Genomic DNA, 14,251 nt, shown 5'->3' with positions numbered 1-14,251 from the left:
TAAGTTACTAACATAGTCACTGAAGCGTGTGTGTGTGTGTACACATGTGTGTGTGTTTGTGTGTGTGTACGTACCGGTAGTATATACTATATATACTGTATTATATACAGTATTATACCGCATGTATATAGTGTATAAACTCAGACAGAACTAATGTTTTCTAAAATTTAAAAACGGCATAGTTTGATCCTCATTTTTCCAATTCAAGGCATGATACATTTCCTCACATCCACAACACACATATCACAAATACAGCTCACATCCACAACACACATATCACAAATAGGTGAAAGTGACATAGATTTGGAAATCCTTTCACAATTGTTTCCCTCACAGGCAAATTGAAGGAAGTATCAGATTACATGCACACTTAGAGCAACATCCTTGCAAGTCAACTTTATGTTTTCTTTACATGTATGGAAACCAAAATGTTATAAGCTTGTTTTCAAATGACATATTTGCAGAGGAACCACTCTAGTCATAAAGCTACCATCTCTATTTTTCACTTGGCTAAGTTACACAGGTTTTTAAAGATATTTCAAATTATTATTTAAAATAAAATAAAATAAAATGACACTTACTACTATAAATATATTGAAGTGCAAATGTTGAATGTCATATCTAACTCCCGTTGCTACTAACTTAATAATTGCACTTCTAATTGTTCCATCTTTCTCATTACTAAAAAAAAAAACATTTCTCGGAAAGAATGTTCTATCTGAATAAAAGTGTTCAGAATCACTTAACGGTTTATTAAACTTACCTTCTTGTCTATTTATTACATGGATGGGACTCAACAGTTCTAAGCCCACATCTCCATTGGCCTTGACAGCGCGTGCTGCACACTGAACCCTGGAGCCAGCTTGGAAATAGATGGAGTCTAAAGCAATTGACTTTGTGTTAGTGAAGAAAGTATTGGAATCTACTTCACGCATAGGGCTGGTCACACCATCCATGCCGCTTGGGGCACTGACAAGCCAACGATACAAGGTCACTGTGTCATTGATGTTTTCAGCAGCACAAATAGATCCAGTCTTGTCATAATCTGAGTATTTGGGATTGCATGCCTAAATGCCAAGATGCATACAATACATTTAGTTATGTTTAAATCTTTGCCATGAAATTTTTTTAATTAAGATGAAAAATAAGACTTTCCTCTCTTTTTGTTTCACTAGAGTTTTTAGCAAACTCCTTATTCTTGTTATCACTTCATAAATCTTATTTTATGTTCACCCTAGCTGAGAATTAAGTATTACTGATTCTGCCATTTATATGTAAAAGCCAAATGCTGTGGAAAGAGTTCAATTTATTAAAACTTGAATGAAAAAAGATATTGATATCATATCTATTAGAAAATCAGGGAAAAGGAAGAAATGAAGTATCAGTAAAATATCTAGCAAGTTGCAAGAAGATTTAGATCAGGTTTTAATTCTATGGAGAATGCAAATGTAATATTAAGCAAACACTGATTCCTTCGTATGCTCTTTTCTGTGAAATTGGTATTAACATGATTTTTTCCATAAGCAAAATTTTGAGGGCACATGAAACAAAAGCTATAACTAATGTGCTCAACATTAAATTTTCTTGTTTTTAGATACTGAAAATCGAGTAAATGACCATTATGAACTGATAAAACGGAGCTTTCCAGAAGCTTAAAAAATTAATCCCAAATATTTTTTTCTCCTCCTAATTTTTAGTAGTAGAAAAATTAAGACAGTATAACTATAGATAGTTCGTACCGTTACACACACAATAGGATATCCATTGGGAGGCTGGGGATTTACTTTACTTTTGGCAGTGTCATCATACAACAGAAGTGATACAACTTGTGGCACAGCTGGGAAAGTCACATCTGCCATGCTATCCATTTCTTCAATGTATATAATGGCTTTATTCATCTGAATGGAAAAACAAAAAGTTTCTGTCTCTAAATATAAAGCAGACATGAAAGAATGCTTCTGTAACCAGCTATGTTACACATAATATATGAAATGTTAAAATTAATCTACCCAGAAATAAGAGAATAAAGAATATGAAGATATAACTTCAAGGAGCATACCACTTACAATTAATTAATTTTGACACTGAAGCATAAAATATCATGAAGACTTTCCTGTAATAAAATATAATAACTAAGAATTGGAATATATGAAACAATTATCAACTTATTCCTTTTCACAATATCTTATACCTGACTTATGAGGTAGGGTCATAAAACTTGTCTTATGCCACTCTTATCCACTCTAAAGAATGAATCTAAAGGTTTCTTTCTGTTAGAGGAAGAAATTATTCACTTGACAAAGGGAATCCACAGAACCATGCCATGTCTCTAAAATCAAAACAACAAGGAAACTGCTTTCCACCTTCTTTGATAAAAGAAACCTATGACCAATTCATCTTGACGGCTGTTCATTAGGGATCAATCCATTTTTTTAGAAAGATGTAGATTCAGATCTAGAATTAAAGCATACTTTTCACTGAGAGGCAATCAGATATTATTGGAAGGCACCGACACTTTTTGTGTCAGTCTTATGGTCAATCTAAGGGTAGAGATTTTTTAATCAAGACAAAGCACAAAATCTTCCTTAAGACTGAATGCCTGGTGGGAGTCAAAGCTTCTAAACTTTCCAAAGAACAGAAGCAGATCTGAGCAAAGGCTTTGCTTCCAGTTTGGTCTCCAACAGCAGACTTCCATGGATTCTGAAAAACTGAGGTTGTTAATGCTTCGACATTTCTGAATCACCCTCAACTGAATGCAAACTACAGGGCAAACCACTTGGGTATTTTACCTGTGTTTCAGCCACCATGTTCTCATCAGGTTTCAAATGCACTGTAAATGCTTCACGCATTTCTCTCACTCCATCATACAAAACTTCAACCTCCACAAAGTGCTCTGTTTTTCCTTCTTTAAATTCAATATCTAAAATGAATAATGATAAATGAGCAATCTGGGTCATGTCCGTGAAATATGAATATTCATCAAAGTTTTGCATTCACATTTTGTAGCATTAAAAACATATCTAATTCCAGATCTGTTTGTTTGTTTTTGTTTTTTTTAAAAAACACCTTATGCATTGGACATTTGCTGCAATGTCCAATTTAGGATCAGAATCTTACCCTCAGACATTGGATTATAGTCTTCTCCAGAAGTAGCTGAACCATCTTTAGTATGAATTCTTACAATAGAAACTTTGGAAGTGTCTCCAAGTCGCAAGATTGGGATCTTTAAAACTGCCATCTCTCCAGGCTCCCGTGGTTCTTGAATGTTGTATTTCACATCAGAGAATTTAATCATTGGTTCTGCAAGACAAATGGAAAATGTCAACTTCTCCTTTTAACCAAGGCTAAACTTCAGTATAGCTTTTAATAATAGTCAGAGACAGAAAAGAAGTACTAACCAAGAAAATAACATTTTGCTTAATTCACTTAATTTATTATTTAGCAATGTGATTTATGTTAAATTTAATTAATGACAAGGCAAGAACAATGCCACTATAAACATATATTGATCAGTTTAAATCATAAAAGGAAGATGATATCGAATTTTGTAAGATTAAACTTTATAAAACACCTAGAAAAGTCAATTGTTTCCACTCAAGGTTTAATTCTATTTCAATACATTCTATTATGCAATACTATAGTTGGATGAATAAAAATCAAAACTGATCCCCATCACTCTGTGCTGGTGTGAATTAAATCTCTGAATGGCAGAGCTAGATTATGAATAGTTATTTTCTGAAACACCATATAACTCTCTTTCTTAGACTGTCCAGTGGCACATCAGAGGTAATGTTAGAACTAATTATTCATAACATTGAGCAGTTTGTTTTCTGTATCTACACAGGGAAAGTCTATACCAGAGGGTACACATGAAAAAGAAAGATTTTAAGTAAGTATTAAGAAGGATTTCCTAATAAGCTATTAAACAATTGAAAGTTGGTTTTGATAGAAGCAGAGGCTATAATAGAAAACCTCCTAATCAGGGATACATTATTTGTTAACGTGACCAATTTATATTCAGCCATAGTTCTCTCCCCATTCCAGTCTTTTCATTTACTACTTTATTTTATTCAGTACGGGAGGAGGGGCTAAACATTTTTACATTTTGAAACAGAGGTGTATAACTTGTACCCCATATTTCATAATGTTACCTTCAGAAATTGTTCAAAACATGTCATTGTATTATAATTTTTAAGGTGACAAAAGAGAAACTATTGATTACATGTGTAATCAATGTGTAAGTACTTTTAATATACTTTTAATTGTATTTAATTTCTGGAAAACTCCAATTTAATGTTTTATCTGATAGACATCAAACTATAATACTCATCCAGAAAAAGATAATAAAACAAAAGGTATTTTATTTTAAACTATTTATTTTATTAGAGGATGTGCTTTAGGGTAATTTTGAAGGAAACCAGCCAATTTACTATTATCTAATAAAAAGTTATTGACCGTTTGACTTTTCAGGGATGTAATTTATATTTTAGAAGCACTGTCCTTGAATGCAGAGATTAGCAATATATAAATGAATCCTAATAGCTGTCCAGTTTGAAATCCCTTGAAGTAATAATCTAAAGGTCCTTTAATTGAAAGAATAGCAAACAGCTCATCAACCTACTGTCTTCTTCATCCTTAATCTTCACCAGCACTTCTTTTGGCTCCCCAATGGAAGCACCAAATGGAGAGGTACTTTTTGGAGTTCCAAGCACCAGTCTGAACTCTTCCTCCTCTTCATAGATAGCATCATCTTCCAAAACCACAAAGCAGGATTTCTCTATCTCTCCTTTAGAAAGCAAAAAGCCAGAATAATATATGTTGACTCTTGCTGACTTAATGGATGTGTCCATTTAGGTTTGTTTGTTTTACTATGAAACCAGTTTTTCTATAACATATTCCAATGTGGTTTCTCAATCTTCCCTGGAATTTCCTGGCGCTCCTGAGCCAGATACTGGCCAAATCCAATTGTTTAGTTTGCAAGACTAGCCAGTTCAAGTCAAGATCTGCCAACTGAAGACTCTTACCATTTAACTTCACAATCGATATTAAAGAGATAAAGGCACTAATGTTATTACATATTATGTAATCACTGAATATTAGAAATAAATCTTGAGAAACTGATTTGTTTCGAGCTTCAGTTCCCCTTAATGCTAGCCAGCCCTCCAATGCAAGGTATTTTTTATCCAAAACAACCATAACAAAGCTTATATCCCAACTTTTCCCCTCTAAACTTCATAGGAATAAACATGCTAAATTTAAACAACAATAATAATAAAAACAGGAAAACAAAAAACATCCTCAATAAAATCTGCTTGATCAGGCAGTTGTTACATGTTCTCTGTTCAGACAAAGAATTTTAAAAATACTTGGTGTCCACAAATCTTTTATAGTGTAGTTTCTATAACCACTGATTAATGAAAGGCTTAATTATAATAGAAAAAAATCAAAAATCATAATAGAAGCTAAATGAATGAACAATGCAGTAACATGAGAACCGAGGTTTCTAGCTTTACATTCACTCAACTTTCACTTCCAATTTGTATGTTTATATAGCACTATATACCTGAATGCAAATACCCCAATACACATACACACATTAGAAAAATGATTAATAGGGTTTGGAATGACTACAAGGTGCCTAAACTTTAGAGTATGGCCATATCTGTTTTCATTGCAACAAGTTGCTTGCTGGTAAACTTTTTTTTTTAAAAAGGAGATCTTACCTGGTAGGAAAGTTATTATTGAGTCATCTGTGTTTGGTCTCTCCTCATAGTCCATCATAACCTGGGCAGAGCCTTGGCGAGTGTAGCAGCGGACAGTAGACTTATGATTAACATCTCCACTTCGTGAGATTATAGCTTCCACCTGACCATCTTTTTCATTCACAATGTAAAGAGGTTCCTTAAATTGAACTTTGGGTACTGCAAAAGAAATATGAATTATTCTATTTACATTCCATTGTAATGTCCACCTCATTTAAGGTCACTCTGTATATTCACACTGTACTGATGTATATATAATTAGCAGAACTGTCAAATTTATACTCAGGGCTTCTCACTTAAGAATTTGTTATATCAAAGCAATTGGGGAAATTTGTAAAGGTGACTCACTTATCTGAATATATACTTCTCTTTACTCACTACATAGGTATACCTTTTATTTTAATGCGTCAGCCAAGATTATATTCTTGTGTTTTTGATATAGTTGATAACCTAATCAATAGTTATATTTATACATCATGACAAATACCTATGGCATCGGTTCTACCTATTTTATTTATAGATTACGATTTATTAATTGACAGGTTAAAAAAAAACCTACTGTATAATATGATGTCTGAACGAGTTGACGGAATTATTTTGTATAAAGCATTTAAACAAAAGCCATAAAAATATAAAGTCCTCAAGTTACAACAGTTCATTTTCTGATTGTTTAGGGGTTAGAATGATGCTGAAAAAAGTGTCTGTTTTCCACACTTACGACCATTGCAGCATTCCATGGTCATGTGATCAAAATTCAGACACTTGGCAACTGACTCTTACTTATGATGGTTGCAGAATCCCAGGGTCATGTGATCACCTTTGCAACCTTCTGATAAGCAAAGTCAATGGGAAAGCCAGATTCACTTAACAACAATGTTGCTAACTTAACACCTGCTACACTTTACAACTGTGGCCAGAAAGGTCATAAAATGGCCTTAGTTGTTGGGGGCAATATGCTGACTCTGTAAATCGCTTAGAGAGGGCTGTAAAGCACTATAAAGACATATAAAAATCTAAGCGCTATTGCTATTAAGAACTCTCTTGCTGAGCAACAAAATTTTGGAGTTAGTTGTGATCAAAAGCCAAGCACTACCTATAGTTAAATTTTGATTTCTTAAGAGTTTATTTTGTTAGAGCAGCATTCTCCAGCTCCTTTCCTTCAGGTGTATTGAACTTCCAAACTCCAAATCATCAGTTGATATTAGTTCTGCTTGCTAAAGGTGATGGGATTAAGTTTAAGTTTTTAGACACCAGATTGGAGACAACTGTATTGCACATTATTAGTAAGCTAGTTTGTTCTAATTTTGTATTTAATTGGCAGGAAGGCTACTTTCTTCATGCTTGAATAGTTGACAATGAAAGCTTTAAGATTAGGCTTCCAAGAAGAGATTAGACTGCCATTTGTCAGAAATGGAGTAGGGTCTCCCGCATGGGCGGGGGGTGGGTGGACTAGATGACCTACAAGTTCCCTTCCAACTCTGATTATCTGTTAATCTGTTGATATTTAACAGTGCCATTTTCTATTCTACTCAAAGGATGTTGTTAGAAGGAAAGGTTGAAAATGCCTTCAAAATTATTTAAAGTGAAGGAAAATAATGATAAAATTATTCCACTAATTAACATCATTAAAAAAAAGAAAAGCCAAAATCTAGACCTATAAGTTTTGCATTAGGCATTCCATCCTTTCTGGAAGTAAAGCATAGCTTTGGAGAGTTCACCAGATTTATAATGAACTCTAGTATAGTTTGTATCCTATCTTGGTAGCTAGATAGGTTGCTAGATAGGAAGGAAGGGATGCTTTCCTTATTATAAATATAAATTATAAATTATTTTTATAATTTATAATTTTTAAAAATTATTAAATTATTATAAATTATTTATAAATTATAAATTCAGAATTCCTAGATATAATTTCCATTTTTTAAAAAAATATACATGTTCTATTTTCCAAATTCAGTTTTAGCACTGTCTTGCATGCACCTATGCATGTTATCTTCCAGTTTTACCAGAAAATATTTTGTATCAATTTATGGAAAACAATCTGCAATGCTTACAATCAGTGATGGTATCATTTATGATGATAGTAGCTTTGCTTGGCTCTCCAAGCACCGCATTCACTGGCATCTGGAGAACAAGTTCAAACTTTTCTGGGCCTTCAAGAACCGGCTGTCCTAGATCATCCAAAATAGTTGCACGAAAAGTCTGCATGTTTACACCAGGAGCAAAATCCATGTTTTGGCTTATGCCAACATAATCAACTCCAGCTACAAGAGACAAAATTTAATTATGTGTGCAGTAATGTTCATATGATTCAGACAGCAGTTTATATACATTTTTAAATCCTTTTTTCATGTATTTTGGACACCTAAACATAAGACAATTAAACTTTCCATTACTTTTAGAGAACTGTTCTAGAATGTCAAGAGGAGAACAATTAAAAGGCTACAATAATAAAAATCTGAGTACTACAATTTGGATAAATTAAAACACTTTTTGTCACAGGAAAACCATCACTGGCCTTATCTTGTTTTCATCTTTACTTTGAGATTATGCCAGGAAATTTCTAAACTTAACTGACATACAGGAATTGGAATAAGCAAAGCACAGGAAATTTAATTTAATTTCCTCAAGTTTGAAATGTATTTTTTTCTTTGAGGATAGTGCTACAGCATATAGGTTAATTAAACAACTTGGTGATCCCAGAATGTGACTGTGACAACAAAATAAGAGGGAATCTTTCTGTTGTGCACTATTCAAACAATCTCATGGAATGAATTACAGAATATTGGAACAACAAATTCATTCAATATTGGGGCTGCTGGAATTTTGCTTATGTGGTACTTTTCTATATATCTGTTAGTTTATGAACAATATATAACTAAAATATATAAGAAATGTTATCAACACAGGACAAAATGTTTGTTGAGAGATTATTGAACAGATATATTAGTAATAAAGATGAAACAATTCACCTTCTGCAGATAATGGTTCAGTTTTCCTGGAACGTACTGTGACGGTGGCTGCTTTGGATAAGTCTGTTCCACTTCTCCAAACACGAACTTCTACATAACCAGCACTCTCCGCAACATAATATTCAGTGTCACCAAAATAAAAAGTAGGTTCTAGGACATATAACAAAGATAGAAAAGAAAATGATAATCATAAAAAAATAATAATCAAAGATCATTCTTCTTGTATTTAAGTCATCTGGACAATTAAGAAAAAGGAAAACAAGGATAAATAGTTTTGGAGATGTGAAAATGTTAACAATTTTCAGCTAACAGAAAATAGAGGATCTATCAATATTTTGGTTTTATTTTTGAGCCATGGTGGCACAGTGGTTAAGAGTGCAGTATTGCAGGCTACTTCTGCTGACTGCCAGTTGCCTGCAATTTGGCAGTTCGAATCTCACAAGGTTCAAGGTTGACTCAGCCTTCCAAACTTTCAAGGTGGGTAAAATGAGGACCCAGACTGTTGGGGCCAGTATGCTGACCCTGTAAACCACTTAGAGAGGGCTGTAAAGCACTGTAAAGCGGTATCTAAGTCTAAGTGCTTTTGCTATTTTTAATGTCCCCAGTATTTCCTAGTTCTTCTTGCTGAGTCAAGATAAGAGAAAATCATGGAGAACATGCATTAACATATGTAACATTCATGTTCTTATAGCTTTAATAGACTTTCATTTACATTGACCATAATCCTGAAAATCTCTTGATACTCCCCTCCTCCTTATTTCCACAAGAATTAGGCACAACTATCTGGCAAAGGGTGAAAAGAATTGCCTTGAAGAAGAATAACTGCTATCAAGGCAATGGTAGGTAATCTCCAATAAATTTTATGAGAAAATGGCTCAGGCAAACCCCTCCTAATTAACATGAAGATAAATTGAGGGTGTGAAAAGCATATTCAGACTTGCAAGATTTTGTTATAATACAGATAGTCCTTGCTTATAGCCTTATTTAGCGACAATTGAAAGTTACCTAAAAAAACCAACAACCTAGCTTTGCAACCAATCCTTATATCTGCAGCATCCCAGTTATGATTGCTATTCATGCTTCCTAACTGGCTTACTAAAGCAGATTTAATGCTGATACAGAAGTAAAACCAAGAATTGTCAAGTGAGATGATGTCTTGCTTAACAACAAAATGAGAAGTTATGTTGTAGGCCTTCGTGGCCATATCATTTTTCTGCTTAGCAGCCATAGTGCATAGTGACAGAGCTGCCCGTCCCATTTGCAGTTGCTAGTAAGGATTGTCAGTAAAAATAGTACTGAACTATATGGTTTCTTAGTCTTGTCTACCTTGCAGGGTTATGGTTATGGTTAGACTGAGACATTTATACAGATTTTCTGTATGTCCCAGACTTAATCTATCTTTCCCTTGTGATCTTTTTGTTAATGGTTCTCTCCTCCCTACTTCAAACTATCCTCCTTAATCTGAACAGATATTTATATTACATATATTTTCATAAACATAGCTCTCTGCAAAATATCAATTTTCAAAAAGTATAATGATGTAAATATGTGGGATATAAATCAGGCTTTGAATTCATTCTCAGATTATTTTGCCAATGGTAACCTAACCCCATTTTCTATAGTAGTATAATTGTGAAAATGCATCTGAAACTTTAACCTGTGAAATTGAAAGGTACAGTGTACTGTGGATAGTAAAGATTTTTTTGTAGATTGGATATTAATAACAACAACACAAAACAAAGCTAATGCCAAATAAAACTTATAAAGGATAATACCCTTACATTTTATTGTAAGGGATAAAATGGAAGGAAGTACTTGTATATCTCCAGCTTTGCAAAGGTGTGTAATTATGTCTTCTAAAAATGCAGAGATATTGATCAGTGCCTATTTCATGAATTGTTAATAAAATGTATAAGCAATAGCTTAGAAATAACCCAGGTGTTCCTCAAAGGTGGAACTGTAAACCCACATTTCCTCATATTAGCAATCAGTTTGTACAATCTACATTAACTCATGAGCTTTAACCACAAAGGGAAGCTAAGGAAAGCTTTTTGAAAAGCATATAATTTAAACCAGATAATGTAATTGCAAATTAAAGACAAAGCAAAACATTAACTGTTTACTATATCTTAATTTATGGTTTCTGTCACCATTGATGTTTAAGATTTTCATTCACCACCGCCCCCCCAAGTCTGGGGTGGCTGTAATCTCAACATCTAATTGTGCATTATTTCCTTGTGTATTAGACATTTCATAAGTAAATAAAAAAAATATTATTAAAAATACTAGCCTCCTTACTTTTGCACAGCAGTAAAATGTTCTGTGTAAACTACTCATTTAAAAGCGATTTCTGGTTTCTCAAAGAGGCCCTCAGTGTTTGCTGAGGCTGGCTATCACCCAGTGGTCCCTCCACAATTAAGAAATATGTGTGCCAGTGCTAAAACCTGTTCTACCTGCCCTGCCACTTAAAAATTCCTGTAGAAAACCATGGTAAGATTTCCACTTCCTTGTAAAATCACAAGTTGTTTGCATCTCCATCTTCAAAGCTCATTATTGTATAACTGGATCCTTTGTTGAGTTACACATGATCAGGCAGCATGTTTCTGCATAACAGGAAAATATACAGAGCCCACAGCTTCCTAGGGTATGATCAAGGGCCAGTAACAAAACCCATATTGTTCACCCTTAGGTGGAATATGAAGATCAAAGGATTAGATTTTTTGGGTCTTGAGTACTTGATTATGCAGCTTGTTTTAATAGGAAACATGAGCAGTTTGCTGGTCCTATAGGTCATGATACTGTACAAAGCAAACAAACCACCAATTATCTTCCAAAATTCTTAAAACTAAACTTTCGTATCAGTTCTGTATGAATTATTTAACATGAAAGATACCGTATACAATTTTCACAATGCAAAACAACTTAATTTGTATAAAACATGTTGTATTGACATTGTATCAAATCGAATCAAAATCTGATTCTTTTACCAGATTACAAAATAGATGCTGGATTAAACTACGGAACTACTTTACTTAAAAAGGAAATACAGTTTCTGTGAGCACTGAGACAGGCAGATTTCCTGACGCCAAATCAAGTTGAGATAAGAAACACACTGGGAACTCTGATTGTTGGCCCCATTAATGCCATTAGTCTCGAGACAACTACACAGCATGGAAGTGGGTTCATCTTTTGTTGCCAAATGGAGAGTTTTTTTTTCCAGGAAGTATTCTCCTCTTCTGGCCTTTAAAATCTGGGAAAGAAAATAGCTCTCTGATTTTTACAATTGCTTAAGTCTCTCTTTATCCTTCTTTCTTGTTAGCAAGAACAGGCCAAAGTAAAAGGGATGCCATGCAAGTGAAAAGTGAAATGCACTTTATACTTGTTCTGTTTAATAAAGAAGCTATTATGGCATGACCCAGTCTACTTTCTTGGGGGTCTCTTTTTCCCAGCCTTACCATCCTCCACTAAAGAAACTCATTCATGCTTTCCTTTCCCACTAACTCCCAACTTCTGACATGCATTCTTGCATTTCTAGAAAGAATGGAGCCAGCATATCATAAACATGTAAAAATAATAAATCATGTATTGTTAGATCAGACAGCCTCATTGTATGTATTACTAAACAAATAACAATTTTAAGTAACAATTTGAGAATTCGTTCTGTCTCAAATGTTTAACTTTCCAAGAAACAGATTTTTTCAATGGAAACCAAAAGCTGAAAGCAATGAATAAAAAAATAATATTAGGTCCCAAACAGAAACTAAATATCCAAAACCCAAAAACCCATCTAAATAACCCATCACATGTAAAAGTGCAACAAAATGTCCACATATAACAAATAGTATATACCAATTAAGCCATGACATGATGGAAATCATGATTCTGTAATCTAAGAGGTACATATGTATGGATAGATGATAGATAGAAAGAAAGAGGGAGAAGATTGAGATTGAGATAGATAGATAGATAGAAATAAAAAGATATATAAATAAAAAGAGAGATAGAAAGACATATAGCGATGATAGAGTTAGAGAGATAATGACTGTGTAGATAAATACAAGAACTGACTAATGTGTTCAAGACCTCATGAAGTAAGAGAGTAAGTATTCGGGGACCAAAACTTGAAAAAATGCACTGAATATTATAAACTTTGTAAAAATGTCTATCGTTATTCTTTTTACTCACGATCATTTGTATCAGCTAAAATGATGACTTTAGTACTGGGAAATTCAACTCCAATTTTTCCACCCAATGGCATACTTAAAGTGACATTAAAAATTTCATCTTCCTCATAAAGTGAATCATCAATAATTATGACCCGGCATATTTTCTCCGTCTCATCCTTATGAAAGCGAATTAGACTGGTATGGTCATCAGGACGAGATATGTAGTCAGAATATGACAAGACCATAGAAGGAATTGTGCCAGTGGCAGTCCCTTAAATAAAAAGAAAATAAATGACAGTGAATATATATTATATTTTCAATATTTCTTTTTGTGTATGTGCAATATATATTATATTTACAATATTTGCATTTGTAACTTTGTTATATTTATAGTCATATAACTACAGCATGTAGCATACAATGTACAAATGTTTGTGGTTCTATTAGTGGTTTTATATCAAGCAAATACAGAATTAAAACCAGAACAATAACAACCTAATATCTCTGTGCCGCTTAACGAGTATAAGTCAATTTTCTTTGTCCCCAAATGTTTTCCTGAAAAAAAATGTGGCTTCAGAAACCTAATAGCGAAGGGTAGGGTGAGGACACTCCGGAAATCAGGAGGCAAGCTGCTTTAATAGAATTCTTTATTGGCCAAGTGTGATTGGATATACAAGGAATTTGTCTTGGTGCAAATGCTCTCAGTGTACATAAAAGAAAAGATACATTTGTCAAGAGTCAAGAATCATAAAGTACAACACTTAATAACAGTCATAGGATACAATAAGCAATCAAATAATACTAGGAAACAGTCAATATAAACTGTAAGATTACAAGCGACAAAGTTACAGTCATACAGTCACAAGTGGGAGGGGATGGGTGATAAGGAGAGATGAGAAGATTAATAGTAATGCAGACTTTGTAAATAGTTGGACGGTGTTGAGTGAATTATTTGTTTAGCAGAGTGATGGCATTCAGGAAAAAACTTCAAGATGTTGTAGGTTGTAGTTGTCAGGTTTCCAAGTAATGAAATCCATTTAAAAAGAAAAGTACGAAGTCCATCTTTCAAAAAGATTTCTTTTATTTAGGAAAGCATCAAATTGGCAAAGTCCATGATAATTCCGGATCTGACATAACCCAGAATTAGCCCACAATATTACAAGTTAGGAACAACCCCCAACAGTCACATTCTCCAACAGAAGTAATTCAACGTTGCTTGATGTCATAAATCTCCATCTCAAGAGGCCCCAGCAAGGACAGCTTGTTTCCCATGGGAAGACAGATCACCTAGCCAAAACAACTCTCTTTATCTCCATTCCTCCCCCCATTAGGAATGTGTCAAGCCCGAAAC

The 14,251-nt window shown here is 33.7% G+C and overlaps 1 protein-coding gene across 2 annotated transcripts in view; it reads right to left on the bottom strand.

Moving 5' to 3' along the window:
* FREM3 (FRAS1 related extracellular matrix 3) overlaps nucleotides 1-14,251 on the bottom strand; it is a 73,409-nt gene that overhangs the window by 17,547 nt on the left and 41,611 nt on the right. For both annotated transcript variants that reach the window (XM_026697842.2, XM_087936089.1), the window contains exons 6-14: nucleotides 12,920-13,171; nucleotides 8,735-8,884; nucleotides 7,817-8,026; nucleotides 5,724-5,921; nucleotides 4,622-4,786; nucleotides 3,118-3,300; nucleotides 2,790-2,920; nucleotides 1,740-1,898; nucleotides 764-1,067 (exon numbers count right to left, since the gene is read on the bottom strand). In XM_026697842.2, coding sequence (XP_026553627.1) covers nucleotides 764-1,067; nucleotides 1,740-1,898; nucleotides 2,790-2,920; nucleotides 3,118-3,300; nucleotides 4,622-4,786; nucleotides 5,724-5,921; nucleotides 7,817-8,026; nucleotides 8,735-8,884; nucleotides 12,920-13,171 — 1,752 coding nt within the window. The remainder of the gene's footprint in view (nucleotides 1-763; nucleotides 1,068-1,739; nucleotides 1,899-2,789; nucleotides 2,921-3,117; nucleotides 3,301-4,621; nucleotides 4,787-5,723; nucleotides 5,922-7,816; nucleotides 8,027-8,734; nucleotides 8,885-12,919; nucleotides 13,172-14,251) is intronic.

Source organism: Pseudonaja textilis, chromosome 6 (genome assembly GCF_049901715.1).
Source record: "Pseudonaja textilis isolate UNSWEBS1 chromosome 6, rPseTex1.2, whole genome shotgun sequence".
NCBI lineage: Eukaryota > Metazoa > Chordata > Lepidosauria > Squamata > Elapidae > Pseudonaja > Pseudonaja textilis.
This window is presented reverse-complemented; position numbering and strand designations above follow the sequence as displayed.